Below are 27,458 nucleotides of genomic sequence, written 5' to 3'. Positions count from 1 at the left end.
AGCAATCAATGAGGTGTACAAGCAAAGAAAATAATCCAATGTCACTGACTTGCCTTGATCTGTCTTTTTCTCTGTCGATTGGCCCTGGTTTTTTTTTTTTTTTTTTTTTTTGCAAGCCGACGTGAAAATTTTTCATGTTTTTTTTCGACAGCAGACAAAAACATTTCCAAATGTCCAATCAACGATCTATAACGAGGCACATATCCTCTAAGAAACAAAGATCAAATCATACAATTAAACTGAAACCGCTATTTTTTTTTTTTTTTGAAATTCACAGACCTGTCCTTTTTCTCTTTTTTTTTTTTTTTTTTTCCCCTTTTTTTTTGCTGTTTTCAAAATCAAGGGTAGCACAGTGACCCTTACTTGTCATACCATTACACAAGGAAATGACAGATTTACAACTTCCTTTAGGCATGAAAAGGTCAAAATCACTATCCAGGCCAGAGCGTCAAAGACGACGAACGACCATGATTCAATCTCAAGAGATACCACATCATTTACAATGTCAATTGGATGAAAAGAGACATCAAAAAGAACAAGAAGAAACAGAAAAGACGAGGATGGGTGCCTGGGCCTGGATAGCTTACTTGGCCACCTGCTGTATTCCTTCTTATTTCTTGCGTACCTGTTTTGGCAAGTCAAACAAGAACATGCAGCAAGCCTGGCGAGAAAAGGTAGGGAACCTGCTTTTATAAAAACGACTGACCTTCCTGTCTAGGTGACTTTATGTTACTTGATCGCTCTGTTGTGTGGCTTACTGGCCTATATCATCTATGGTTTACATCTCAACATCTGTCCAGAGAAAGCAGAAGGCTATCCTTATTCCACCCTGGTGAATGGTACAAGGCAGCGAGTTCAAAGAAGTGAGGTGTCAGTCTTTGGAAAGCTGTATTCATTTGGTACCATGCAAAACTTTATGCAAACTCAAGGCATGAATTTGACAACTGAGTTTCAAGGTATGGAGCTTGGAGCACTGTTTGACGGAGACACACATGGCGCTTGTGCACCCTACAGACATGGTTCAGCAGATCCTACCCTCTCTCCGTGTACTGTGACAGGCAGTCAAGGTATGTTTTGAAAGACAGTAAACAGGGGAATGAAGAGATTGATACACTCTTTAGGTCAAACGTTAACCTCAAAAAACAAGACTTGCATTCCTTTAAGAAAGCTGCAATCCTATCGTCCGAGCACGCGATACATTAGTTTTGAATGGCAAGATATTCATGATCACCAGCTTGTCTTGGTCGGCGGCAGCATCCTGAATCTCACCCAGTACAACAACAACTTTGGACCCACTGTCGATCAAGCCATCCAATCGTCCAAGGGGAACGACATGACCTATGCGCTGCTCTATACCAACCAAGGCAAACAGGCTCGATCGTGTCTTGTCGCTCGACACAGCATCGGTATCGCCACACGGGAACTGAGTGGATGTATCGCGGACAAGATCATAATGAACATCATGTTTGCCGTCGTCTTGGCCATCATCATCATCCGGTACTCCATGGCCCTCCTCTTTCAGTGGGTGATCGCACGTCGCCTGACCAAGCCTGGCGGTCGATCGAATTGGTTGGCATGGCGTTCGGTTCAGGGTGGCAATGATGATCCAGCGAATCATGCAACGCTCTTGAAAAGTGCGACGAGTGAGAGTTCTTTAGAAAGTACGGAACGCGGACGGCTGAATGGGACTCGTTCGGATATTGTCAACACAGAACTCTATACTGTGATGCTCGTCACGTGTTATTCAGAAGGGGAAGAAGGCTTGAGGACCACCATGGACAGTTTGTCCAATACGACCTATTCCGATCAACACAAGGTGAGGAAAGGACACCGGTCAAAGAGAAACCCCTAACATTCGTTCTAGATCTTTTTCGTGATCGCAGACGGATTGATCACAGGCGCAGGCGAGTCAAGGTCGACACCGGATATTGTGATTGACATGATGGACCTGGATCCTTTGATGGCTCATCCAAAAGCCTGTTCTTACCTTGCGGTGGCCAATGGAGAAAAACAATTGAATATGGCTAAAGTGGTAAGTGGTATGCGAAGAGCATATAAGAGAGAGTAACCTGTCTTGATTAGTATGCTGGTCACTACAACGGTACGCCTTGTATAACGATTGTCAAATGTGGTACAGAAGAAGAACAAAGGGGTCCCAAAGCAGGCAATCGGGGCAAACGTGATTCCCAAGTGATCCTGATGACCTTCTTTCAACGCGTCCTACTCAATGATCGATTGACAGAACTTGACTATGACATCTTTTGGAAAATGACATGGCTCATGAAGGGTGTGACACCCGACAGGTTCGAGACGGTCTTGATGGTGGATGCTGATACAGAAGTTTTACCAGACGCGCTCACCTACATGGTGGCAGCGATGGCCAATGATATCACCATCATGGGACTCTGTGGAGAGACACGGATTGCGAACAAGAGGGCTTCTTGGGTTACAGCGATTCAGGTATTCGAGTACTACATCTCACACCACTATGCCAAAGCATTTGAATCTCTCTTTGGTATGGTGACCTGTCTTCCTGGCTGCTTTAGCATGTACCGTATCAAGGCACCCAAGTGCGGTGCATGGGTGCCTATCCTTGCCAATCCAGACATCGTGCTCGAGTACAACCAAAACACGGTGACGACACTGCATGAAAAGAATCTGCTCCTCCTGGGTGAGGATCGATTCCTGTCGACCTTGATGCTTCGTACCTTTCCCAAGCGTCAGATGATGTTTGTGCCTCAAGCACGTTGTCGTACGGTCGTGCCCGACACACTGTCCGTTCTCTTGTCACAGCGTCGACGATGGATCAACTCGACCATTCACAACCTGATGGAGCTGGTGCTTGTCTCTGATCTTTGCGGTATTGCCTGCTTATCGATGCAATTCTCTGTCTTTGTAGATCTCATCGGCACCCTCGTGTTGCCTGCAGCGATCGTAATGTCCATCTATCTGATCGTTCAAACCGCCCTATCGACAGACCCTCAGTGGCAGTCGTTGGGTCTACTCGTCGCCATCCTGTTCTTGCCGGCCATCTTGATCTCGATCACCACATTCAAGTGGATCTATATCTGCTGGCTCGTGAGTAAGTAGCGTTTGTGATGTATCTTGAAAAACTTCTCATGTTTCTTTAGTTTATATCTGTGCTTTGCCTGTCTGGAACATGCTGCTTCCTTTGTATTCTTTCTGGCATTTTGATGACTTTTCATGGGGTGCGACGCGTGTCGTGGTCGGTGAAAAGAAGCAGGAGGGCCATGGTGATGGCGAAGGGATCTTTGATTCAAAACGACTCATTATGAAAACATGGCGTGATTGGGAAAATGAACGTAGAGGGCTGAAACCAGAACCTGTCAAGATACGTTTGAAAACACCCAAGGACATATTTTAATCTCACCTTTAATAAACCATCCAGTTCACTCCTCAGTCAGTCCTTGGACCCATCCGCTTGAAATGATAAATGCCCAAAGGCATTTTAAATGATTTGATTCTTTGTTTCCTTTTGAATGAACAAATAATAATTTGTTGGATGTTTTACTTTATGCATATCTGCTGATTTTGCAAATAATATCTTATTTAGGTACCGCACCTTTGACTAATAAAAAAAAAATAATGAAAGATACATTTAAAATCAGATGAGATTAGACACTAAGCCGTCAGGTATTTGTACGGAGGCTATTGTTTTCATATCTATTTTTCAGTCGAGACGAGCGCATCTCTATTCATATCGTCAAAGTGTTTAAACAGCATGACGTGTAAATCTACCGAAAAGACGTTTTTTTTTTTTTTTGGTTGCATTCTTTCCATTTGAATTTCCGAACTAAGGTCCAACTTTTAATAGAAAAAACGTCATTTCTGTGTTTGCATTTATAAACTTTTTTTAAAAAAAAATTTTTTTTTCTTCTTTTCAACTCGTCTAAAATGACAACTTTATTAAATAGCAATAATTCAAGTGTAAACCAAACAAGCCTTAAAGGGTATCAACAATTTATAGTATCCAGTCGCATTGATGACTTGATTCAAAAAGTGAAGCCAGTGGATCAACAAAGAAAATTAATCGATTTACCTGTTACGGCTACAATTGAAGAAGCATTAGATCTTTTATTAGCAAATGATATTCGGTCAGTACCCATCTATCAATACACAGTCGATAATAAAAAGGAATATATCAAGATTGTGAGCGCATTGGATTTACTAAGACTATTAAGTACACAAGTAAGAAGATGATAAAATGAACGTGGGAAAAAACAAACTGACCGTGAAACGCTAGATCACTGCTGACACTGCCAAAGTACGTGAAGATGTCTTGTTGATCACATTAAAGGAAGCTATTCATTTTGGTGAAAATGTGGCTATTTTGAAATCGAGCGATTCATTAGACAAGTTGATTAAATGGTTTACTATTGAACATCGCGTGTTGATTGAACAACAAGAACCTTTAAACTATCTCTTGTTATCTCAAATGGATCTCATCCAATACTTTCAATTAGAAAATCATCGATTGGGTTCTGAATTGCTTGACTTGTCTGTGTCTGATATTAAACCATTAGGAGTTCATTCCATCGTCAACTTCAAGATTACTGCCATCGAAGCCTTTTTGAAACTCGGTGGAGATAACAGACTGAGCGCTTTACCGATTGTAGATGATTTAGGCGAGTTTGTGACCGAATTGAGCGCAAGTGATTTGCGTGGGTTGAATAGAGAAAGGTGGCCTAGTCTATCAAAACCAGTTGTGATGTATCTCAAAGAAAGTCATGGTGATTTGTTATCCCCAAAGACCTGTCATGATCAATTCACCCTTTCACAAATACTGACTGCCTTTGCTTTAAGAAAGGCGGATAAACTTTGGTGGGTTAATTCTACTTCTGGACAGCTCCAAGGTGTCATCACATTAACAGATATCATTTCAACTTTTGCTTCTCATATTTAACACATCATCTTTTGAATTTCTCTTTTGATCATCATTATCCACATACTTTATTATGATTCCAGAGCTTCATCATCCCATAACCATTCCTTGTTTTTTTTTTATTTGGAAATAAAGTATAAATGTTTAGCTGAATCTATTAAGTAAGGAGTTTCTCTGTCTGTATTTATCAAAGAGTACAATTTATATAAAACTTGGGTCAAACTCATGTATACAATGGTTGCTGATGCACACGAATGATATCAATTTTATATTGGTCATTTATCACTGCCAAGGGCACTAAATGATATTACAAGAGCATAATGGATTAGACAACTTTTTTACAACAACTCGTAAATTTGACCTGTTTGAAATCATTTATAACAAAAGCAACGACTGTCACCTCCAATCATCCCCTTCTTTGTTCCTCTCATTCGATTGATCCCCATTCAAGAAGCACTCAGGTGACACATTTCGATACAATCCATATCACCAGGTACTCGCATAAAGCATGACCAGCAATCCAGAAGGCTGTTTGCTTTAAAAACTTACAAGGTTCCATTTTCCCTCAGGTTGATCAAGTGCTACAATAGATGTCACACTCGTAACTTTTCATTGATTTAGACTATGCTTGATTTATTTTTTTATCAATTTGTTCTAATGCACGGTCCCTCAACTTGCCTTACTCTTTTGACCAACTGGTGACTCGCTAAACTCCCGTCTTTTAGAGTTGTCCATTCGATTCTCTAGCTGCCTCAAGCTTGGCTCTTCAGTCAATTCATACTTTTCTTCAAGAGTAGCTGGAATAACAAGATTCGCCTCATCTTTCTCTCTTAAGCATTGCCTTTTGGAATATCAACTCAACGGCATATCCTCGTTTCATCCATACAGCAGCAAAAAAAAAAAAAAAAAAAAAAAAAAAAAAAAAAAAAAAAAAAAAAAAAAGGTGCCAGATTTTATTATATAATTCTCAACAAACTTTAGTTTTATAATTAAAAAGTAATAGAATAAAAGCTCATAGCTTAAATCGACAGCTTTTTTTAAGAAGATTATCTAGTAGAACGAAGTAGATTTATTATTACTTACTGTTTAATTTATTAAAAAACCTCCACCTAATATTTGATTCATTAAAAAATACAAAAGAAAAAAATTGAGGCAGTGAAGCGTTTTGAAAAAACGCAACTAAAACCTTTAAAAAATGATGTTACTTCCATGGGCTTCTCCAGCTATACATTTGCTAAATTCTGTAATAGAGGCAGGAGAGAGAGAGAGGTAATATCTTTATAACATTCGCACTATCTACAATGCCCTTAACAAGTTTTTATAATTTTGCATCTTTAAGTTCCTTTTCAAAGCTACAAAAAAAAAGCTTGCCTATTTTTATTTAAATTGTGGCATAATGTGTTTTTAAAAGAGGCCATTTAATCAAAAGGAGTATGTCGATTTATAGCTTATGATAAGCCTTTTTGAAGGCAGAATAGTTAAAACTTGGTATTGATAGATAATATCAGACATGCACAGACGAAGATGTCGGGCTTTGTGCCAAAACGACTGCATGACAATAAACTTATGTAGGGGACTTGAAACCATTTTAAATGGAAAGAAAAACTCCCTGTTTCAACCTTATTTACTAATATGATGCTCTCTAGGCTTTTCTTTTAAAATAAAAATAAAAAATAGAAAACTACGAAGTTTGCTTGACAAAGTGTTAAAAACAAGTGTCAACTCACAAACTGATATAAATAACAAAAAAAAATTTTCCCTATTTTATATCAAAACCCTTTAAGAATTTAAATGGGCAGAGACCTTTCACAAGCTAGTGTGCATGTACGTGTTGAGAAAAACACTGGCTAATTTACGTAATTCAATCAAGCTCCTATTTACAGAATATATTTTCTTAATATGACTAAATTATAATATAGTTTAAATTTCTTTCGACTTGAAATACATATAACTTTGAAAATCATCTTGTTCAGCTAGTAGTAATACAGCTTATCTAAAGAACAGATTTTTAAACTTTCCAAAAAAAAATCTTTTTTAACAAAAAAATTATATATATTATCTGTAACTTTTTATCTATACAAGATCAGTGGCTCTATCGATTTCTTCTGACTGAATAATACGATAGTTTATACGAGATCCAGAGCGTATAATTCTTTTGGATCGAAGTAACTTTTTAAGTTCATCTACCCAAAATACAGTGCTGGTCACCAGAATTACTTTCATCAATTCATGCAAAGTCAAAGATTCAGTTTGGAAAATAGATTGGAAGAAGGGAATATAAACGACAGCCATCTGTGCCACAATAGATCCGCCTACAGCCATGTTAAACATTTTGTTGGAAAAAAACCCAATGCTGAATATCGATTGCTTTTCTGAACGACAAGCAAGCGCATTAAACATGTCAAAGAAAACAAAAGTAGTAAAGGTCTATTTCAAAATGTATTATAAAAAGGACGTCTTATTGCTTCATATCAGAAACTTACCATCGTTGCGTCCTTATTTGTAACAATACCGTCAGACATTTCAGACACGTACACAAACATGGTACCCATAGTAACAATAAGAGCAGCAGACAAGACACGAGTAATGAGTGGCTTTGTTAAAATGTTGGCATTTCGACTTCTTGGTGGTTTCTTCATAATTTCAGGATCGACAGGTTCAACACCTAAAGATTGAGCAGGGGGACCGTCCATGATGATATCTAAATAAAATCAGTTAATTATTTATCTCTTTTTTTTTTTCGTCGTTGATCCTTACTGATCCATAAAATCTGCATAGCATTCAATGGCGTTTTCAGACCAAACATAGTAGAGATAGCGATAAGCGATAAAGCGGAAATACTGGTACTCAATTGGAATGTCAAAAAGTTTTGAATATTGTAAAAGATAGCCTTTCCTTCTTCAATAGCGTGTAAGATGGTTGAAAAGTCATCATCAACCAAGATCATATCAGCAGCCTCTTTGGACACATCCGTCCCACTTTTACCCATCGAGATACCAATATCAGCCATCTTCAATGCTGGTGCGTCATTAACACCATCACCTGTCATAGCTACCACAGCACCTGTTTCTTGGAGAGCACGCACGATGGCCAACTTGTGTTTAGGCGTTGTACGAGCAAAGACGGAGACGGAATGAATTACTTCTTGCAATTGACGTTCAGTCATATTTTCGATATCTTTTCCAGTCAAGCAACTCTTGGCAGCACTTGTTGGGATACCCAAACGACGCGCTATAGACATGGCTGTTGCTTCAGAATCACCCGTGATCATCACGACCTTAACACCACCTTGAACGAGCAGCTGGATCGCTTCACTCACGCCTGGACGAGGAGGGTCATGGACAGCTAAAAAGCCAGTATAACATAAATCATTTTCACTTTCGCCAAAAGCGGTACTGAGCACACGAAGACCGTGAGAGCTCATGGCAGCCACATGTTGATCAACCGTTTGCTTCAAAGCAGCCGTCAAGGGTTGCTTGGTACCATCCGATCTATAGTATGTCGAGCACCTATCCAAGATCACCTCAGTCGCACCTTTGACGTAAACATAGATCTTGGCCTGTGCATTGTTCTTTTCGCGACAGGTGACAGACATATATTTCACATCAGAATTAAAAGGTACTTCACCAAGACGTTCATAATTCTACATTACAAATCAGTCTACAAATAACACATGTTATTCCACGAATTGTACTCTTACCATGCGCTCATCAACCATCCCACCACGAATGACTACGTCCAACAAGGCCATCTCCGTGGGCTGTCCATATATCTTACCACCTTCTCCAACCTGAGCATTATTACACAGATTACCTACCCACAAAAAAGGGAAAATTTAATAAAACAAAAAAGGAAATTCAAATGAATCACTTACCGATTTTCAAAGTTTGTCGTAAAGCCTCAGTTATTTTTGTTGGCGTCTTGTATTCATAGTCAAAAGATGTTTGATCTTCGATTGTAAATACTTTTGTTACTGTCATCTGATTCACAGTTAAGGTTCCAGTCTTATCAGCACATACTACGTTCACGGATCCAAGTGTCTCTACTGATGGTAATTGTTTAACAATGGCCTTTCGATTGGCCATACGAAGGACACCTAAGGCTAAGGTGACTGTGACAACAATGGGCAAGCCTTCAGGAATAGCAGCGACGGCCAAACTGACACCTATAGTGAACATGTCTAGCCAGCTACGTTGTTGAATGATACCAATCAAGACGATAATAGCAATGACACCAAAGGAAAACAAGGATAATTGTTTACCAAGGTCATTCATACTAATCTGTAACGGCGTCTTTCTAATTTCTACTTCTTGCATAAGCTCAAACACATGCCCGAATTCCGTATATTTGCCAGTAGCTACCACAATACCCTCACCATGTCCTAACCAATAAAAAATAAAAGAGTCAACAAACCTGACAGGTAATGTCTGTTGTCTGTGTTTACCTTGGCGCACAAGTGTACCCATAAAAGCAATATTTTCTCTTTCATTCAATGCCAATTCAGTAAAGTTGGGCGTTGCAATAGCTTCAGATATTTTTCTTCTAGGCTTATTTTCACCCGTTAAATTTGATTCGTCAATTTCTAATCCAATACACTATAGAATTGTAAGCCTTCTTTTTTTAAATGTCGAAGCCCTTTTGTGTTACTTTAGTTATTCTACAGTCTGCAGGGATTCTATCACCCACACCAAAATGTACAACATCTCCTGGGACTAGATCATTTGCCAGCACATCTGCCATTTTTCCTTCTCTAAAAAAAAAACGAGTTGTAGGTTTACTAGTTTAAAAGGTTCTCTGTTGTGTATACCTTACTAAATGGCAGTGATGTGGGACTAGCTTGTTTAAAGCTTCTAGTGATTTTTCCGAACGATATTCTTGAACGAAAGCAACTGAAGCAATTGTAAGTAAAACACGCGTATTCATTTATTCTTGTTTATATACCTGTTACTACAATAATAATAGCCTGTATAAAGAGGAAAGAAAAATGCTTTTAGTTTATTTATCTTTTTCTGACATGTCTTATTTACCATGGTAATACTAATAGCATCATCAAATTGACCCATAAGAACCGATATACAAGCTGAGCCAAGCAATAGAAGGATAAGCGGATCTTTGAAGGAACCAAGAAATTTCGAAAACAAAGTCTCGTCATCATCTGCCTCGAGCTCATTAGTACCATACAAAGCTCTCAAACTTTGGATATCAGCTGGATGCAGCCCTTTGACAGGATCTGTATTGAGATCATTTGCTACTTCTTCAATCGACTGACGAGCTGCTTTGGCCGATGGTGTTGTTGTTGTACCCACTGGCAAAGACGTCATAGATAACGTTTAAAAGAAAAATGAGGAAAGGGGAAACAGTTTAATTTTTTAAATAAAGGAGCGGACTTGATTGTTCAATTAATGAAGGTTTCACTCTTGATCGACGTATTTCTTAATTTGATCACCAAAAGAAATCCCTCTTTGTCTGCTTATTTATCGTGAAAATCATTGCTATTATCAAAAGCTGATATAAAAGAAGTAATTCGTTAAAGCATTGATAGATTTTATTTTTATCAATATTTATTACTGAAATGGCCCCCTTTTTTCAAAGAAAAAAAGAGCTTTTCATTTACAAGGATAAAGTCCTAAATTGAGTACAACAATTATAAACCATCACTCTCATGTTACTTGTCCAAGTTAACAAAGCTTGCTTTTCGTATTGGCTTATGACGATGATAGGGTAGTACTGACTTTGGCTTCTTTTTATTCAGTCATATTTGTTGAATTTGTAATTTTCACAAACATCAAACTCACCATCACTTTCATCGCTGCTGGTACTTGTGTCATCAATTATTGCCACACTCATAAAGAAAGGAGCTATTAATACACACTGTTGATCGACATTCGAAGGATGTCAATAAATATGTACAATCATTGTTTGGCGAGAGTTACAAACCACTCATGTGTTGACTGTATTGAAATTTAAACTAATCTATTCATTCAATGATTGTACAAAAAAATCAAACGTCTAGCGTTATCCTTCATTTCCAAATTTGATACAGTGGGGCTGGTAAATTTTGTCGGTTTGAAGAAAATAAACTTCGTTTAGCAAAAAAACAAATGTCATTTCTAGAAAAATAAATGTCATTAACCTAAATGAAAATTTCATTTAGCACATTTATTGTTGTCGCTTTGTACTTGATTTAATGCAATACCTGTATTATATGACCAAAGCGATAGCCTTGGTGGAGAATTTTTTCTGATTTTCCTATTTTTGTTCTACTTAAAGATAATCAGTCTAAAAGATATTTTCTGGTGAAAAGGCTAGGGCGTTCGCCAGTCTTTCTCAAACTATTTAAGATCTTGAGAAAATTCAATACGGCTGCTTGATCACGATTCCAAAGTCTTCTTTTTATTCTTGTGGTTTGTTGTTTAAGACAAAAGAGGCTCTTACACCTAGTACTGCATTAGTTATCAAGAGTTAATATGGTTTTTTTTTCTTTGGATTACCTCAACAAACCATTGCATAGTACGTCTGGCTTCTTTTTCCGTTGGTAAGGGCGAGGGTTTGGCACAGTTTTGAATTTTTCTAATTCATTTTCACAGGCTGGACAATGGGAAGATGTTTTGTATTCATTGATTAAGTAGACAACAAACCCGTTCCTCTTTAACATCCTGATTAACCCCTTGCTTCTTGTCGATTCTTGATACTTGACATTAGAGGCAGACCAATCTCCAAAAACTAAGACAGCATCTTGACCAAACATTGCTCTTAAGATACGTACCAATTTTTGATCATTCTGGTCAAAGAAGAGTTTACTTGAAAACTTCAATTTTCGAAAAGGTAAAAGTTGTAGCTTTTCTAATGCTGTACTGATAGTCTTTTTGTAATTGCTTTTCTGTGATTGTCTATACATCTCTTTTGCCAGTCCTAGAGCTTTGCTTTTCTCACTATCATCTAGTCTTTCTGAAATATGCTTTTGTTGTAGCATTATTTGTAGGTAGGTAGCATACGGTTGAGACTTTACAAAGCTATCAGTAGAGTAATTCTCAGGTTGAGGGAAAAAATCACGAATTTTTGCTATGAACAGACTTCCATAATACAAATTGCATTTTTGGTCGACTCGAAAGTCAAATTCGGATTCAGGGAAATATGTTTCTTTAGACTTTGTTGTCTCATTTCCATAATATTCGTACAAAGTGTGTTTTACTGATGCTCTTGTTTGAATGTACTGTACAAACCTTCTCAAGTTCACAGAGCTGGATTCAGATCTAGAAAGGATTGCTTCAGCTTTCTGGACCGCAAGAGGTTGAGTACGCTTTCTTAAATATCTGAAGTGCCTTGAACATTTTGAACGGTTGTTCTTGGTAAATATAAGTGTTTGTTTTTCTTCGATAGTGTTGGTTTCTTTCATACAGTACATCATGTTCCGCTTTCCAGGGTCTATCAAGACACATTTGCCTTCTGTGCTCTTTAAGTCGGCTTGATCCAATCCTTCAATGTGCTCTGTTTGATTACCGTCCACTTTCTTTTCAATGTTGGGATTAGGCGGCTTTCTGCTTGTATCAGTGTTTTGCTTTATTATGGAGACACCGACTCTATCTGTTTCGAGAGTTCCTTGGAACTGCAAAGACTTTTGAAATCTTTGATGCTTGAACGCCTTTTTATTTAGGTCTACGACGGCACCCCATGTCTCAAACTTGCTTCCTGTTTTTGGATTCTTTTTGCTCTTGAGAATATGGTAATGGATTATTTTGCTAACCAATGTCATGTAGCAAGGAATAAAGGTGCTACGTAGCGTGAAATAAGCAAACTGCTTCGTATATTCGGCTTCAGACAGCTCAGCAAGTCTGAAGAAAGCTTTGACATGGTTTTTTGGACTAGCCATAACATCATAGAAAATTGAGTTCTCTTGAAAAGTGAAGTCCTGTTAAGGATACATAAGATTATAGTCACTTTATTTTAGTAAAAGGAATCAAATATGATCCTAAATAATATGTTGACATAACTTGGAACCATTTATAACATTATTCCCAATACAGATCAATAAAAGACTTTGATTAGATTTTTATATTAAGCTTTATTCATATTAACTTCACATAGTCAAATAAGATGACATGGTTGTAAAATAGTTTATTGATGATATGAGCATGTTGAATAAGGAATGACAATTACTTACCGGATCATCATTAAGTCATGTAAACATTTATCATAACTGAGATATTATTATTAGCCGTAATATCCAATCACGGAACTAGAGGATTTTATATTCATCCGTACCGTCTCCTAAATAGTCCTACATCCAGAGTTATCTGAAACCATCCCAATAGCATAATTGACAATACAAGCTAGGAACAAGCTAAACTAATAATCAGAAATAGTAATCATCTATTCTGTCGAACTGATCATAAATCTGTCCTAATTCTTTATCCGTATCATGTCTATAAATACTCTCACTTTTTACGTGTAGAATTTATCAGATGGAATCTTAGTTATCTTAACTTAATAAAGAGATACCAAGTTCTAACAGTATTTCTTTATCTTTGTTGTTATACTACTTTTACCTAAAACCCCCCTATCCTAAGCAATGGCACGGAGTCCTATCTCGATTTGCACCTTATCTCGAGTTTCATCCCGAAGATGTAGAAATCATTTTAAGGAACTTAAGTCGTTTTGACTTTGTAGATAATACACAATTACTGCGGATCTACTCACACACTTTACTATACATCTGGCGAGCACACTGGCGTTATGTTTTCGATGGAACCCCATTTTTACCACAACAAATTGTTTCAACCACTTTTGAAAAACTTCGACATCATAGTCTACATTAAAAGCATACCACTCAACATGACGTGTGACTTTCATTACTTTTATTAAATAACTTTCAATAAAATAATATTACAAAAAAAAATGATTTAAATCTTTATTAAATAAAATATATTCTTCTTCTTTTTATATAAAACTATCACTATTCGATTCATTCTATAGAGTAAACATGAACACTAAATAAGTCATGATCTTTACTATTCATCATTTCTGTAAATGAATAATAATGGATCAGGTACCTAGTCAACTTTGATCTGACTAGAGGCACTTCATATAAATATATCTTTCCTCTCAATGAAGACGGGACAACTCTCCCAGATCAGTTAAAGAACAATAAGATCTATAAAAACAACGAATTAAAAATTTTCATAATCGATTCAGTGATCATTCTTCAATCAAACGTGTCAATGATTGGATCTACGCTCATAACTACTCATTTACCCGCCAATTGATAGAAGAATATAAATAGTAGACTTTTTAATGATTTCTTTTTAATAATCAAGATTGCCTTAAATAAAGTTCAGTCTCAAAAAGCATTCTTTTGGTTTATCTTGTTCTTTCTTTTACTTTACCAGAACATAACAATATCAACCGCTTATAATTTTTGGTCACATCCTTCAGTCTTGTGTTATTTCCCCCTTTTGAAAGAACAAGACTCAGAAAAACTTCAGCAAAGAAATATTTGTCACAAGTTGTTCAACGCAAAGTTTTCATTTGTTGCCAGTTCTTGTTGTTGTATCCACACAACTAATAAAGTGAACATTCATGGATAAACTTGGATACTACAGAATTATAGTCTAACCAGATCTCTATTAATAAACGTGAGAATTCTGCAATAGCCAATCTTGCCCTGTTGTCCTACCAGCGTTCTAAAAGACTATATCGGAACCTGATTACAACAACGGCAGTTCAATCCTATTCTATAATTATCATTAGATCAATAGTTTAATTACTTCATTGTCCCTTGATTCGTCAAGTAGACAGCGGCTATTGATTATCCACTATCCTTCCTTATATTCCATATCATTCTTTTAACCGATCAATTGAAATAGCGGTAAAGACCCAGACATTCAAAAAGTATAAATACCCTCAATATTTTTATTAATAAAGTCATATATAATCTTTAGTTTCACAACTATCGTCTTTTTGTAGTTTTTGTCTTCTATTTCATATTTGGCAAAACACTTGTAAATATATGTACTTTGTGAAGGCAAATTTATGTGTAACTAATAAATTGGTAGTGTGAACCAAATCATACAGTGGCTCTAAATATACTGGTTTCCAAATATTCTTTACAGTCGTTTTAATTGTCATCACACGCTTGCTTATCTTCTTAGGGCCTTCTTTAATGTCACTTGCCTTGTCAACAGGCATAGGACCAAAACTTGACTTGACAGAAGTCGCAGCTGACTTGAAAGCAATTGAAACAGGTTTACTAGGCTTGGGGAAAGTTAGAACTGTTTTAGGAGTAGTTGTGCTTGACTCCACAGCAGCAGAAGTTGATTTAGTGATACGAGAAGCAGACTTGGTCGAGGCTAAATGAAAGATTTACCGTCCATCTCTTTGGAAGCCTATAGCGGCGCTAAAATTGAGCGTACAGACGTATGCTATACATCATTCGAAAGCCTGGGTCGTCTATTTTTAGATGATGTAACATTAATTTCCAAAAATGGTAATATGCGGGAAATAATTAGGAAAGAAAACAGGCGCTATAGGCCCTGATTTTTATAGTTATCAATGAAAAAATTTTTTATTTATTTTAAGCACTTCGGAGTTTTTTTACGGGCGTACTAGGTGCTGAGGTATCATTTTCATCAGATTCGCTATCGGAATCGTCATCTGAGATAAAAATAAATGGCTCTTCATCGCCCTGATCACCAGTGGCATCTTCAAAGACGGTTGTGAGCAACGATACCAATGGACCTTGGTCGGCAATGCCTGCTCTGGTGAACGACACTTGCGAAAAGCAAACACGCATTGCCTTCCAGTGATTGCCAGCATGTTTTCTTCGCTAGATGAATTCCACTAATTTCCATGGCATCATCGATGCTGTGCGATGACGGCTGGTCACTCCTCGTTTGATACCATTCCAAGTACCTAATAGCAGGTTGTTAGCATTGTTTAAGAATTCTATGATCTACAGAAGTATGTACCTTCTATTGTGTTAGTGCAGGCACCTGTCTTTGGATCGCGAAATGTTTTGGAGTGATTGACCGTTTGAACAACTAAATTTCGGCTTGGATCGCTGTCAATCCCCTTATGGCCTTTCCAGCAGTCTACCATGACAAGTGAGCCTGTAAACAAGGGTTAGGTGTACTGATCATCAAGTATATACATATTTCAAATGTTACCATCCTTAGCAAAAGTATCGATTATGAGCTTCAAGGTATTTTGGTTGCGGTTAGGTACCGTCAGCAAGAACACCTTACGTTCGGGCGTGCGCTCTACACCTCCAACAACCCAAACACCGTCTACCCTCTTTCCCTTATTGTACTTTCTTTTACCAAATTTGCTCTCATCTATTTCAACAACAATTGGCTGTCCATCACTGCCAACCCTACCTAAGTATGACTAATTAATTACATACTCTGATATCAACAAAGCATCATGTACCAACTTGAACATCTTCAATTCGAAGATCTGCCTCCATTACTTGATAGATATCTTTGACAATGCTGCGGACAGTTGGCAGGTTAAGTCCAGTCATGGTAGATATTGTTCCGTTTGGAACTTGCAGCAGAAAGAGATACACTACTAACAGTGTTTGATGGATAATTGACTTGCGACCTTGAAAGAAGGATCCATCCAGGTAAGAAATACGGCTACGACCGCACGCACAGGTGGTTGAGCCGCATCGCCAAAAGAATCCATCCCTGCTGGACTGGTTCAAGCGCATTTCGGAGCCTTCCTTGCACTTGCGCGATGAAAAAAAGGCACCGTTCTCCTTCAAGTAACTTTTACCAGTTGCCTTTAGTTATGTTCCCTCCCACTTAAAAAATAAACTTACTTCAATGTACATTCAGCCGTCATAGTTCTTTCAGCGATGTATGCAAGAGTTGGCATGTTGTTAGCAGCGTTAGAAGACATTGGAGATTGATAAAACTGATAAAAAGATGAAGGAAAGAAAAAAAAAAACAGAAATAACAGGCCTTTTTATATTTTTTTTACATGTTTTGTTATCTGTCCGAAATCAGCCGATAGATAGGCAGCATCTCCGCAACGGGAATTCGTTTTACCATACAGAACCGATAAAATTTTTCCGAAAACTTTTGATATTTCCAAAAAAAATAATAAGTTACTTAGACCCAAAAATAATGCAAAAAGTAGACTATGTTTGCTGAGCGTCTACCGGGAATCGAACCAACGCCTTTAGAATGAGAAGCCATTAGCATAACCCAACAACCACAAATGTTGATTTGCCGATTCTCGTTTCGCAAGCCTTTTTGTCATACAATTTTTGGTTTTTGGAGCTGTTTTTCTCGACCTGCAGAAGTCGTATCTCGGTCCGGACTTTTTTCATGACCTTCTACTTGTCATCCCTCTTGAGTGAAGTAATGAACAAGGAAGAAAAAATGACTGTTCTTAGTAGATCTCGCAATTGGCCAATTTTGGCTTAATAAACTCCGCTTAAAAATGATGTAATCGTGTTCTGTGACCCCAATTACCATATTAATCATACCAAACTCCGCACGCGGAATTTGTATATATATATATAGTAGATGGACGGTAAATCTTTCATAGATCCCTTGGTCGATTCACCCAAAAAGGGTCTTTTGGTGACAGGTGCATCAAAATCGTCACTGCTATATTCAAGATCATAGTTCTCGAGAGTGACCTTATTGAACACGGTAGGTTCATCTGTTGTAGAGATACCAGTACTACTTGTAGTAGTAACTTCAGAATCTGTAGCTTTTCCTTTGCCTTTGGGCTTCTTTTGCGACCCACTCTGTGAAGTATTCTTCCTACCTATGATTGTGTTTCATACGTTAGACTAGCTGTTTACATACATCATGTTTGACAATGCAACTTACTTTTTCTTTTTCTAGCCGTTACAATAGGCTGGAAGTCGTCATCTGAGTTGTCTTCTACATATACAGTGGCTACCAAAACCGTTCGCACAAAACGTATTTTTTTCTTTCTGCATCTTTTGTGACCCATTGCGCATACAAGATACCATACCTAATACATATTTCCTAAAAGTACAAACTCGTGGCTTTCTGATGACGTATAAAATGTCACTCTATGCGTACCCTAACTCGTACTATGGAGAATCAAAACTCAAAGGTATATTCGAACAGTTTTGGAGCCTCGCTTGAGGAATTTCTCGATTGCAGTAAACACAGTCACTACACCCTCCGATTCTTCCGGAACTTTCGCAGCTTACTAATACACCATTGTATGTCGTACCTAATCCAACCTTGGTTGCCTCCATTTCGACTCCAGATGTGGTATTAGCTCTCTGAGCCGCGCTTTTTTATTCGTAGTTTTAACTTTTTAAACAATAAAATACAAAACTTTTTATAAATCACTGTTCTTCATAACTTTCTAAGCCGCGCATTCGTGGAACAAGATATGAACAACATTGAACACAATGACAATGTGGCACAAGATCAACAAAGTATCAACATCACACCAGAACAACTGGAAACACTCTTCCAACAATTCGTTGCAAGACTTAAGACAGAAGAAAAAGGACGAGGAGAAAGAACAATCCTCCCATACCAAATCATGGCCGAAATGGACGAAACTCCCTCACCTGAGATGCGTACAACCATTAAAAAATACGCAAGAGAAGTCCCTCTTTATGAAGGGGGAAACTGGCCAGCATCAGAAACTACCAACAAGATCTTCATTCCCGATCTTAAAAGACACAAAGTTGATGCCCATCAAGTCGTATCACAACGCTACAAAGATGCAGACCACCTTCGAATCGCAGCTAGAGCTGCAACAGAGGTATTTGAAGACCTTACCTACGTCCAAGAAAATGGAAGTGACAATGCAGTCCTTATGGACATCATCGAAAAGACCAGAAGACTTGCCATATACAGTTATATCACAGCAAATTCAATTGATAAAGAAGCCAGAGACCTATCAACAACCGCTCTCAGACTCCCATCAAATATGCGATACATTCAAGAAGAAGAAGAATCCAACAAGAATTGGCATTCTCTACAGAGTCTGTCGAAAAAATTCAACAAGCTCGTTATGAACAGCAAATCCTTCGAAGCGCCATCCAACATAGACAGGATGGATTTAGAGGACGAGGAGGCATCAGAAGTGGCTTTTCCAACTATCAACGAGGAAATCAGTTCCGTTCAAAAACTTTTTTGGCAGAGGCAGAGGGAGAACCAACCAGCAACCGGAGACAAACTCCAGCCAAATCCCATCCAACCAATAATCAAAACAAGCACTGTACTGCAAACACCATCTTACCCGATAGCACCAATAATGAAATCTCAAAAAATACAGGGACATTACGAGGTTTTATCAGATGGAACCCTCCCCGGAGGTCGTCTAGAGAATTTTGTAGACAACTGGAAAACCATGATACAACATCCTTGGCCTATTTCAGTTGTATCCGAAGGCTATCGGATCCAATGGGCCTCCAATCCAGTTCCATGGAAACCAAAGATGATGATATTCTCGAAAGACGATCAAGTAGCCGTCGACACAGCAGTACAAAAGTTTTTAAAAGCGGGGATAATTGAGAGATCACCGACACAATCCAAACAATTCCTCTCGAATTTTTTCACGATACAAAAGACGTCCGATTCTGGACTGTCAGAAACTGAATCAATTCGTACAATGTCAACACTTCAAAATGGAAGGAATACCGGCCTTAAGAAACATCATAGAAGAAGACGACCTTATGGTAAAGTTAGATTTAAAGGACGCATATGTGGTCGTACCAATGCACGAAAAGTCAAGACCATTTCTATCGTTTCTTCACAAAGGAATCGTCTACCAGTATCGTTCACTGGCCTTCGGGCTGAGCGTAGCTCCAAGAGTCTTCTCGAAGCTGATGCGCTATGCAGTGGAACCGCTCAGAAAACAAGGGATACGCTTAGTCTATTATCTAGACGATATTTGTCTCTTAGCCAAGTCGATGAACGAGATGAAAAAGATAACCAAAGTGATAATCAACCATTTAACATCCCTGGGTTTCTTGATCAACTGGGAAAAGAGCGCACTAACTCCATCAAAAACACAAGAATTCCTGGGATTCAATTTCAATACCGAAACAATGAGAATCAAGGTTCCTCAGGAAAAAATGAACAAAATCATTCAACGCTCCAGACAAGCTATGAAGACAACCACAATCCGGTCATGCCGTTGGATAGCAAGTCTAATAGGGAAAATGACTTCCGTAATCCCAGCAATCGGCGAAGCTCTTTTACATGTTCGACACCTTCAAAGAGATCTTACGAAGAGTCTGAGAATGAACGGCTACAAGAACTGGGAAGTACCTTGTGTCCTGTCAACGCACAGCCTACAAGACTTACAATGGTGGGAAAAATGGTCGACGGTCAAAAATGGCCTGCCTATTCATGTGACACCCCCGGAAATCCTCATGCCCAAACTGACAATCCATGTGGATGCCCCCAACACGGGCTGGGGAGTGAAGTCAAACGTAATGGAAACCTCGGGATTCTGGACAGAAGAAGAAAAAAAAACTTCCATCAACGTGAGAGAACTTCAAACAATTTATTTTGCTTTGAAACTGCACGCAAGAAACGCAAAAAATTCCACAATTCACATATTCTCAGACAACAAAACAGCATTGAGCTATGTAACGAAAGCAGGAGGGACAGCATCATACCTACTTCAATCACTTGCAATTCAGATACAAGATATCACAAACAGGTTCAATTTGACAGTAATATACAACCATATTCAGGGAATCAAGAATATACAAGCAGACCAATTGAGTCGACGTCAAATCCCGCTTTACGAATGGAAACTACCAAAGAGATGGTTCAAGAAAATAATAGCCAAATGGGGTCCCCGTTCAATAGATGCATTTGCGACGAGACAAAACAGGCAAGTGAAAACGTTTTGGAGTTGGATGCGGGATCCGGAGGCAGCGGCGACGAATGCATTCAGTCAGACCTGGCCTTTGAAGGGTCTATATCTGAACCCGCCTTGGAAATTAATCCCCAAGGTATTGCATTACTTCAAGAAACAAAAAACACGAGAAGCAATACTGGTAACACCACTATGGACGACTCAATACTGGTACCCAATGGTATTACAGATGACGAAGGGCCCACCAATAGTAATGAAACTAAACAAGAAGTGGTCTCTAGCCGCCTGGAGGCTATACAAAAAGGACAAGATCAAATGAAATTTGATAAAACAGTAACAAAATTTCTAAACAACAAGATAAGAAAAAGGACAACGCAAGCTTACAACTTGGGTTGGCAACGCTGGGAAAGATGGTGTAATTCTCAAATACCTCCAGTAGATCCTTTAGTTTACAACATCAAGAACCTGGTAGAATTCTTTGTTTCATTTCAACACATGTCAATACAACAATTGAAGGTATATAGAGCAGCAATAGCATCAGTATTTCGCCAAATACATCCAGATCAACCTTCAATCGCAAGCAATCCATTTATCCACGACTTCTTCCAAGCTAAGATGAAAACGACAATAAGGATACCAAAGGAGCATCAAATAGCAACCTGGGACTTACACTAGGTGAAAAAATAGGGACAACCTACCCTAAAATAATCTTTAACTTTTTTTTTCTCCTCCACTCCGTACGACATCCAAGCCATGCCTATAGAGCGTAACCTTAGGTAGTGAGTATTACGTTTCCCGCAGATAAAGCTAATCAGGATAACATATGGTGGAAGAAAAGAGGAAATAGTTGCAATAATTTTATAAGCGTTATATTATAAAATGGGTAGTATTTACAGTAGTTACAAAAACTATTGCAACGCGAGTTCAAATCTCGCACGGAGACCAACATCTCTCCAACGATTCAACATATCAATGTGAAATTATAGTCATTTGTAAAACTGCATCTTGGCTCTTATGAGACATCACGGATTACGGCTTTCCTTTGCTAATCATGGAGGTATTGTCAAATTAATGTCACATTTTTAAAAATAGCCATATTTCATTAATTGTATTATTCGACTTCAAAACGTGTATGACACCATTTGCTTTAATAGCTGCATCTATTCTTGCTAGCATGCTGTTGAGATGACTTTGGCAAATATATTTGTTAAATATATTTCATTTTACGTATAATGTTTGTCACTAACGATCCAAACTTGTCGCATGTGTCTTAAATGCACTCAGTAGCAACATAAGTTGATGCCATACGTGCTCCACAGCTTTTAAGTTTGGGATTTATGATAAGCAGTGCTAAGATGGCGTACCCTATGTTCTTTTCGCTATATAGTTGTCGATCGAGATGTATGTTTAGGCTCAATGTCCCGTCGAAAGTAAATCTGTGTTTTGTGCCACTTGAAGCACTTCAATGTATACAGGTACCGTAGGTCACAAAACTGCTGCAAGGAATTGCAAACTTCAGTTTTTACAGCTGGTTGTCCATGGGTACTGCACCAAACTATCTCAAACCTTGACTGTTTGTACCTCAATAGAAAGTGCATTTATTCGTCGATTATCGGATATGGGCAATGGTTATTGGTGGAATTTGAGATCGCTAAAGGTAGTATTATGAACATCTGACATTTTTTACTTGTTCACATATGTTTTAAATGACGAATTTTAATACGACCCAACCGGTTGCTATCATAATTTTTCACATTCTTGACATGGTTAGAATGATGCCAGTATATAAAAGCGCTTACAATTCCTTTATTTTAAATTTTATATTCCCTTATTTAAATTATTTCTCTTTTTTACCCTATCGTCAATCGCATGCCTAAACGGCTGTCAGAGGAGAAAATAAACGATCACAAACAGGCATTAACCGCATCCACATCAATGTATGATATTTTCAAGGAGCCTGGATTACATTAATCAACTGTTAGTAGATACTCTAGACGGCTGTTTTCAAGTAGGACAGTAAACACAGGTGGTAGACCTACAGTAGTCTCCAAAGTGACGAAGCGGTTAATCAAAAGAAAAGTCATGGAATGGGTTCTAAAGGCTTCTAAAGAGGTGTACCGGGTGCTGGTTGGATTTGGCTATGATATTTCATACCAGTCAGAAATTAACGTACTGAAATCAATGGAGTTCCATTTTCTGATAGAAAAAAAGAAGCCATTTCAGACAAAATTGCATACGTAGCATCAGTTGAAATGGAACAAGGAGCATCAGGATTGGGCAATGGTTGACTGACAACAAATCGTTTACTTTAATGAAACCAAGATCAACGTATAGGGCTTTGATGGTGATAATCACTATCGGAAAAGGCCAAGTGACCTTTTTCAACATCATGACCTGGATTTTGCAATCAATCACGGAGCTAGCAAAATGATGCCCTGGGGTTGTATAATCTCTGAAGGACCAGGATATGCTTGCTAAATTTACGATGGAAACTTGAACTCGGGTGTTTACCAGCATATTTTGAACACTACGCTTCGTGATACTATGAAGTACTACAATATCGACTGGTCCAACCTTTAGTTTTAGCATGATAATAACACAAAGCACAAGGCATAATCTACAATAGCCTAGTTATGTAGTCACCAAGAGAGCTATGTTAACTATTGGCCAGCTTAGATCCCCGACTTAAATTCAATCGAGCACGTAGGACATCAATTGAAGTTGAAATTCAACTATTACGAATGTAGAGCAAAGAACACAGATGTGCTTTGGGAACGAGTTGAGGAAATATGAATTGACTTCAATAAATAACTTTGTCAAAGGCATGTAGATAACATTTCGGAAAGAACTCAAGAGATTATTAATGGAAAAGGAGGACCAATTAAATATTAATAAATAAGTTCATTCCGTTCAAATTTTCAAATTGCGCGCCTCATACTTCCTTCAATACTTATCCAATAAGGCATAAACTCTTTCGGATTTTTCAAGACATGTAGAAGATTTACTATGTGGGAACAGAGGCAGTTTGTGCCATTGTAACAGGATGTGCGCTACAAAAACCAAGAAAAATGGATTCCTTACAGCAGTTTTGTGACGTACTGTAGGTTGTACCAACAATATGTTGATGTACTTCCAAATTCAATATCTAACCGCAAGCTTGATATGCATAACCAGGGCCTCATAAAGATATGCGTCCCCATAAGGTTCAATCAGGCCCGCCATGCTTCAGTGTAAGGTCGAGGTGATATGGTCGCAATATGTTGCTAGCTCTTGTCCAATAGTTCTTGACGCCATCGGTGTCCCAAAAACTAGATTTTGTTTCATTGGAGAATACTGCCTATCTTCGTCGATCAACGCTCCAATCCTTATATCCTTTTGCCTACGCCAAGCTATTTTAAACATGCTTAATTGTTAAAAGTAGCTTCTTTTTTTGTAGCTTTGCATGGACATTGTTGTATCCACACAACTAATAAAGTGAACATTCATGGATAAACTTGGATACTATAGAATTATAGTCTAACCAGATCTCTATTAATAAACGTGAGAATTCTGCAATAGCCAATCTTGCCCTGTTGTCCTACCAGCGTTCTAAAAGACTATATCGGAACCTGATTACAACAACGGCAGTTCAATCCTATTCTATAATTATCGTTAGATCAATAGTTTAATTACTTCATTGTCCCTTGATTCGTCAAGTAGACAGCGGCTATTGATTATCCACTATCCTTCCTTATATTCCATATCATTCTTTTAACCGATCAATTGAAATAGCGGTAAAGACCCAGACATTCAAAAAGTATAAATACCCTCAATATTTTTATTAATAAAGTCATATATAATCTTTAGTTTCACAACTATTGTCTTTTTGTAGTTTTTGCTTCATATTCTTTATTTGGCAAAACAGACATTCTATTTTTTCAGGATGTTTACTGCAGTGATATAAGACATAGAGAGTCCTAGCTCCATTAGCCTGAGGAACAAGCCTCTAGCTGTCTGTATATCTCCTTTGAGCACCAATAATCCGATGTACTTTCTAGTTAATACAGGAGGAACCACAGGATGGACGCCTTTGCATGCTGTACCACTCTTTAAAAACTTCTTTACGTAACGGTCTGCTATTGATGAATGTATTCCAAAAATATTTATAATTTCTGTGAATGATCTACTTTCAAAAACAGCTAACCTAATATTGGCTTGCTTGCTGCAGGGTGTGGGCGTTAGTAGTATGATATTTGGTACTTATGATGTAAAAACAGTAGAAAGTCAATAGCTAACAACTACAGTAGCGGACAAAACTGGTGCACAAAACTTTTTTTCAGCTACAGTGGGTCAAAAAACTGCACCAACGCAACTCAGTTTTTCGGAAATACCAGTATAGCTCTGTCAGTTTAAAAGTAAACATTACGAAACTTGGAACAAAACGAGTTACTACTGTTACTATTTATTGACAAAAGTTTCAAGGTCAGATGCGGAGTATTGATTTAAAGAGCACTCAGCAAAAAGAGGAGGTCGGTTGGTGCAGTTTTTTGACTTTTTTAATATTAGTGGATCCACCCTTCTTTGCTAAGACTGCTTGCATTCTGTCTGGCATACTGTGTATATATTTGATGCATTGTTCCTTAGTAAACGAATTCCATTCATTTTCGACTCTTTGCCACAATTCATGGATGCTGGTCGCCCTATTATCATACATGCTCAGCTTTAACTTCAAGTGATGCCATATATGTTCAATAGGATTAAGATCTGAACTTTGTGATGGCCAATCGTCAATGTAAATCATGCCACTATCCTTCATCCATTGTGTTGTGGACTTTGATCGATGTTTGGGATCATTATCGTGCTGAAATACCGACGTTTCCCAGTTCAGACCATAGTACTCCATAGTGTCTTTTAGACTTGTACCAAGGATTTCTTGGTATTCCTCTGAATTCATGGTGCCATCATAGATCTGACATGCGTATCCAGGTCCTTCGCTGGTTATACAACTCCCTAACATGAGACCACCGCCTCCATGCTTCACAGTAACGTCGATATGCTGAGGCTGTAAATGATCACATTTTCTTTTCCAGTAATACTTGCAACCATCAGAGCCCCAAATGTTGATTTTCGTCTCATCAGAAAAGATGACACGTCGCCAATCATGTACTGTCCAATATTGATGCTTTTTAGCCCATACTAATCGAGCCTTCTTGTGCTTTTCAGTCAATAATGGCTTTTTCTTATTGATCTCAGCATAAATTTCAACTGAATGTAAGACATTAATTGCCGATTGATACGACATAGGGTGTCCAAGCTCCTCCAACTTCATTTGCACATCCTTGACAGTCTTCAAACAACCTGTGAGCATTTGTCTCTTGATGTATGGACGTGTTGACTCTGCCACAATGCTCGGTCTACCTCCTCTTTTACGTATTCTATCGTGTATCCACTTATTTGCATACCTATTGACGGTATTTCTATGCACTCCAACTCGTTTCCCAATGACTGCAGGATCAACACTTTTCTCTAATAATACTTTGATACTGTTTTGAATATCAGATGGAAGCTTTTTGGGCATTTCTAATAATGGATAGATACTGACGATGTACAATGGGTTTGGGTAAAGCAGGAAAGAAAAAAAAAGAAAACAATTGCAAAAAAAACTTTATTTTCAGGTCCCCAGTGTGACTAAGCATCAGCAAAATTCGATTAAATTTGCTGGAATAGTCTCAGTCCGGACATATGATATCAAATACTTTTTCATTTTAAAAGTCAAAAAACTGCACCAACCGACCTCCTCTTTTTGCTGAGTGCTCTTTAAATCAATACTCCGCATCTGACCTTGAAACTTTTGTCAATAAATAGTAACAGTAGTAACTCGTTTTGTTCCAAGTTTCGTAATGTTTACTTTTAAACTGACAGAGCTATACTGGTATTTCCGAAAAACTGAGTTGCGTTGGTGCAGTTTTTTGACCCACTGTATAAGCTACCATTACTTGCTCATTACAGTTGCAATATCTATGAAACTATATCAGATGGAAGGCGTACTAAATGTTGCAAATTGTGCAAAGTTTAATCATTGCATTGCCAAAAATGAGGGAGAACCATGCTTTTTATTTATAAGAATAGATATTTTTAAAAAAAACCATAAAAGTGATTAAAACCTAAAAGTTCGTATAATTGTCTCGTCTTTTGATAACAGCAGCAATTCGTTTTGGCATGCTTTCATAGTATGGCTGCATATCACTTTCAGTAAAAGAGTTCCACTCTTTATCGATTCTTTTCCAGAGATCGTCTATGCTTCTTGGTGTGGTATCGTATTGAGACAGCTTTGACTTTAACTGTCGCCAAACATATTCAATAGGATTTAGATCGGGACTTTGTGGCGGCCAATCTTTTAATACCGATATCCCATTATCAGATAACCAGTTAGTGGTATGACTTGACTTGTGCTTTGGGTCATTGTCATGTTGAAACAAAACATCACAATGTTTCAAACCATAATATGCTAGGCTTTCTTGATACGTAGTAGACAAAATATGGGTGTATAATTTTGAATTCATTGTGCCATCATATACTTGACAAGCATATCCTGGTCCTCGAGATGTAATACAGCCCCAAAGCATAACAGATCCGCCGCCATGCTTCATTGTTTGATTAACATGAAAGGATCGCCAAGGTTGATCGACTTGCTTCCAATAGTAGCGTATACCATCGGCACCCCAAACATTGATTTTGG

General features: G+C 38.0%; 10 protein-coding genes across 10 annotated transcripts; 5 read left to right on the top strand and 5 right to left on the bottom strand.

The window, feature by feature from the left end:
• Positions 1–386: 386 nt before the first annotated feature.
• On the top strand, positions 387–3,385 carry RO3G_04703 (chitin synthase; the record flags this gene model as incomplete). Its single annotated transcript, XM_067659293.1, has 6 exons — positions 387–674; positions 719–1,067; positions 1,122–1,816; positions 1,865–2,032; positions 2,083–3,082; positions 3,132–3,385. The coding sequence occupies 6 exons, from the start codon at positions 387–389 to the stop codon at positions 3,383–3,385; spliced, it is 2,754 nt and encodes a 917-aa protein (XP_067515394.1).
• A 530-nt stretch (positions 3,386–3,915) lies between these two features.
• Positions 3,916–4,924, top strand: RO3G_04702 (uncharacterized protein; the record flags this gene model as incomplete). The annotated part of the gene is made up of 2 exons (XM_067659292.1): positions 3,916–4,209; positions 4,265–4,924. 2 exons carry the CDS (start codon positions 3,916–3,918, stop codon positions 4,922–4,924), a joined length of 954 nt encoding a protein of 317 aa, XP_067515393.1.
• Positions 4,925–6,764: 1,840 nt separating this feature from the next.
• Positions 6,765–10,224, bottom strand: RO3G_04701 (calcium-transporting P-type ATPase, PMR1-type; the record flags this gene model as incomplete). Its single annotated transcript, XM_067659291.1, has 11 exons — positions 6,765–6,776; positions 7,121–7,330; positions 7,387–7,604; positions 7,661–8,546; positions 8,604–8,716; positions 8,778–9,284; positions 9,348–9,498; positions 9,551–9,653; positions 9,711–9,792; positions 9,845–9,866; positions 9,931–10,224. 11 exons carry the CDS (start codon positions 10,222–10,224, stop codon positions 6,765–6,767), a joined length of 2,598 nt encoding a protein of 865 aa, XP_067515392.1.
• A 1,476-nt stretch (positions 10,225–11,700) lies between these two features.
• On the bottom strand, positions 11,701–12,773 carry RO3G_04700 (uncharacterized protein; the record flags this gene model as incomplete). Its single annotated transcript, XM_067659290.1, has 2 exons — positions 11,701–11,793; positions 11,913–12,773. 2 exons carry the CDS (start codon positions 12,771–12,773, stop codon positions 11,701–11,703), a joined length of 954 nt encoding a protein of 317 aa, XP_067515391.1.
• A 3,281-nt stretch (positions 12,774–16,054) lies between these two features.
• RO3G_04699 (uncharacterized protein) lies at positions 16,055–16,801 on the bottom strand (the record flags this gene model as incomplete). The annotated part of the gene is made up of 3 exons (XM_067659289.1): positions 16,055–16,275; positions 16,328–16,536; positions 16,722–16,801. The coding sequence occupies 3 exons, from the start codon at positions 16,799–16,801 to the stop codon at positions 16,055–16,057; spliced, it is 510 nt and encodes a 169-aa protein (XP_067515390.1).
• A 632-nt stretch (positions 16,802–17,433) lies between these two features.
• Positions 17,434–17,535, top strand: RO3G_04698 (uncharacterized protein; the record flags this gene model as incomplete). Its single annotated transcript, XM_067659288.1, has 1 exon — positions 17,434–17,535. One exon carries the CDS (start codon positions 17,434–17,436, stop codon positions 17,533–17,535), a length of 102 nt encoding a protein of 33 aa, XP_067515389.1.
• Positions 17,536–18,286: 751 nt separating this feature from the next.
• On the top strand, positions 18,287–21,448 carry RO3G_04697 (uncharacterized protein; the record flags this gene model as incomplete). Its single annotated transcript, XM_067659287.1, has 2 exons — positions 18,287–21,256; positions 21,428–21,448. The coding sequence occupies 2 exons, from the start codon at positions 18,287–18,289 to the stop codon at positions 21,446–21,448; spliced, it is 2,991 nt and encodes a 996-aa protein (XP_067515388.1).
• Positions 21,449–22,205: 757 nt separating this feature from the next.
• On the top strand, positions 22,206–22,409 carry RO3G_04696 (uncharacterized protein; the record flags this gene model as incomplete). The annotated part of the gene is made up of 2 exons (XM_067659286.1): positions 22,206–22,220; positions 22,269–22,409. 2 exons carry the CDS (start codon positions 22,206–22,208, stop codon positions 22,407–22,409), a joined length of 156 nt encoding a protein of 51 aa, XP_067515387.1.
• A 2,812-nt stretch (positions 22,410–25,221) lies between these two features.
• On the bottom strand, positions 25,222–26,087 carry RO3G_04695 (uncharacterized protein; the record flags this gene model as incomplete). The annotated part of the gene is made up of 2 exons (XM_067659285.1): positions 25,222–25,270; positions 25,432–26,087. The coding sequence occupies 2 exons, from the start codon at positions 26,085–26,087 to the stop codon at positions 25,222–25,224; spliced, it is 705 nt and encodes a 234-aa protein (XP_067515386.1).
• Positions 26,088–26,883: 796 nt separating this feature from the next.
• RO3G_04694 (uncharacterized protein) lies at positions 26,884–27,369 on the bottom strand (the record flags this gene model as incomplete). Its single annotated transcript, XM_067659284.1, has 1 exon — positions 26,884–27,369. One exon carries the CDS (start codon positions 27,367–27,369, stop codon positions 26,884–26,886), a length of 486 nt encoding a protein of 161 aa, XP_067515385.1.
• Positions 27,370–27,458: the final 89 nt, after the last annotated feature.

Source organism: Rhizopus delemar, genomic scaffold (assembly GCF_000149305.1).
Source record: "Rhizopus delemar RA 99-880 supercont3.3 genomic scaffold, whole genome shotgun sequence".
In the NCBI taxonomy this organism is placed as follows: Eukaryota; Fungi; Mucoromycota; class Mucoromycetes; order Mucorales; family Rhizopodaceae; genus Rhizopus; species Rhizopus delemar.
The sequence above is the reverse complement of the archived record's forward strand: the minus strand, read 5'-3'. Positions and strand labels throughout refer to the sequence as shown.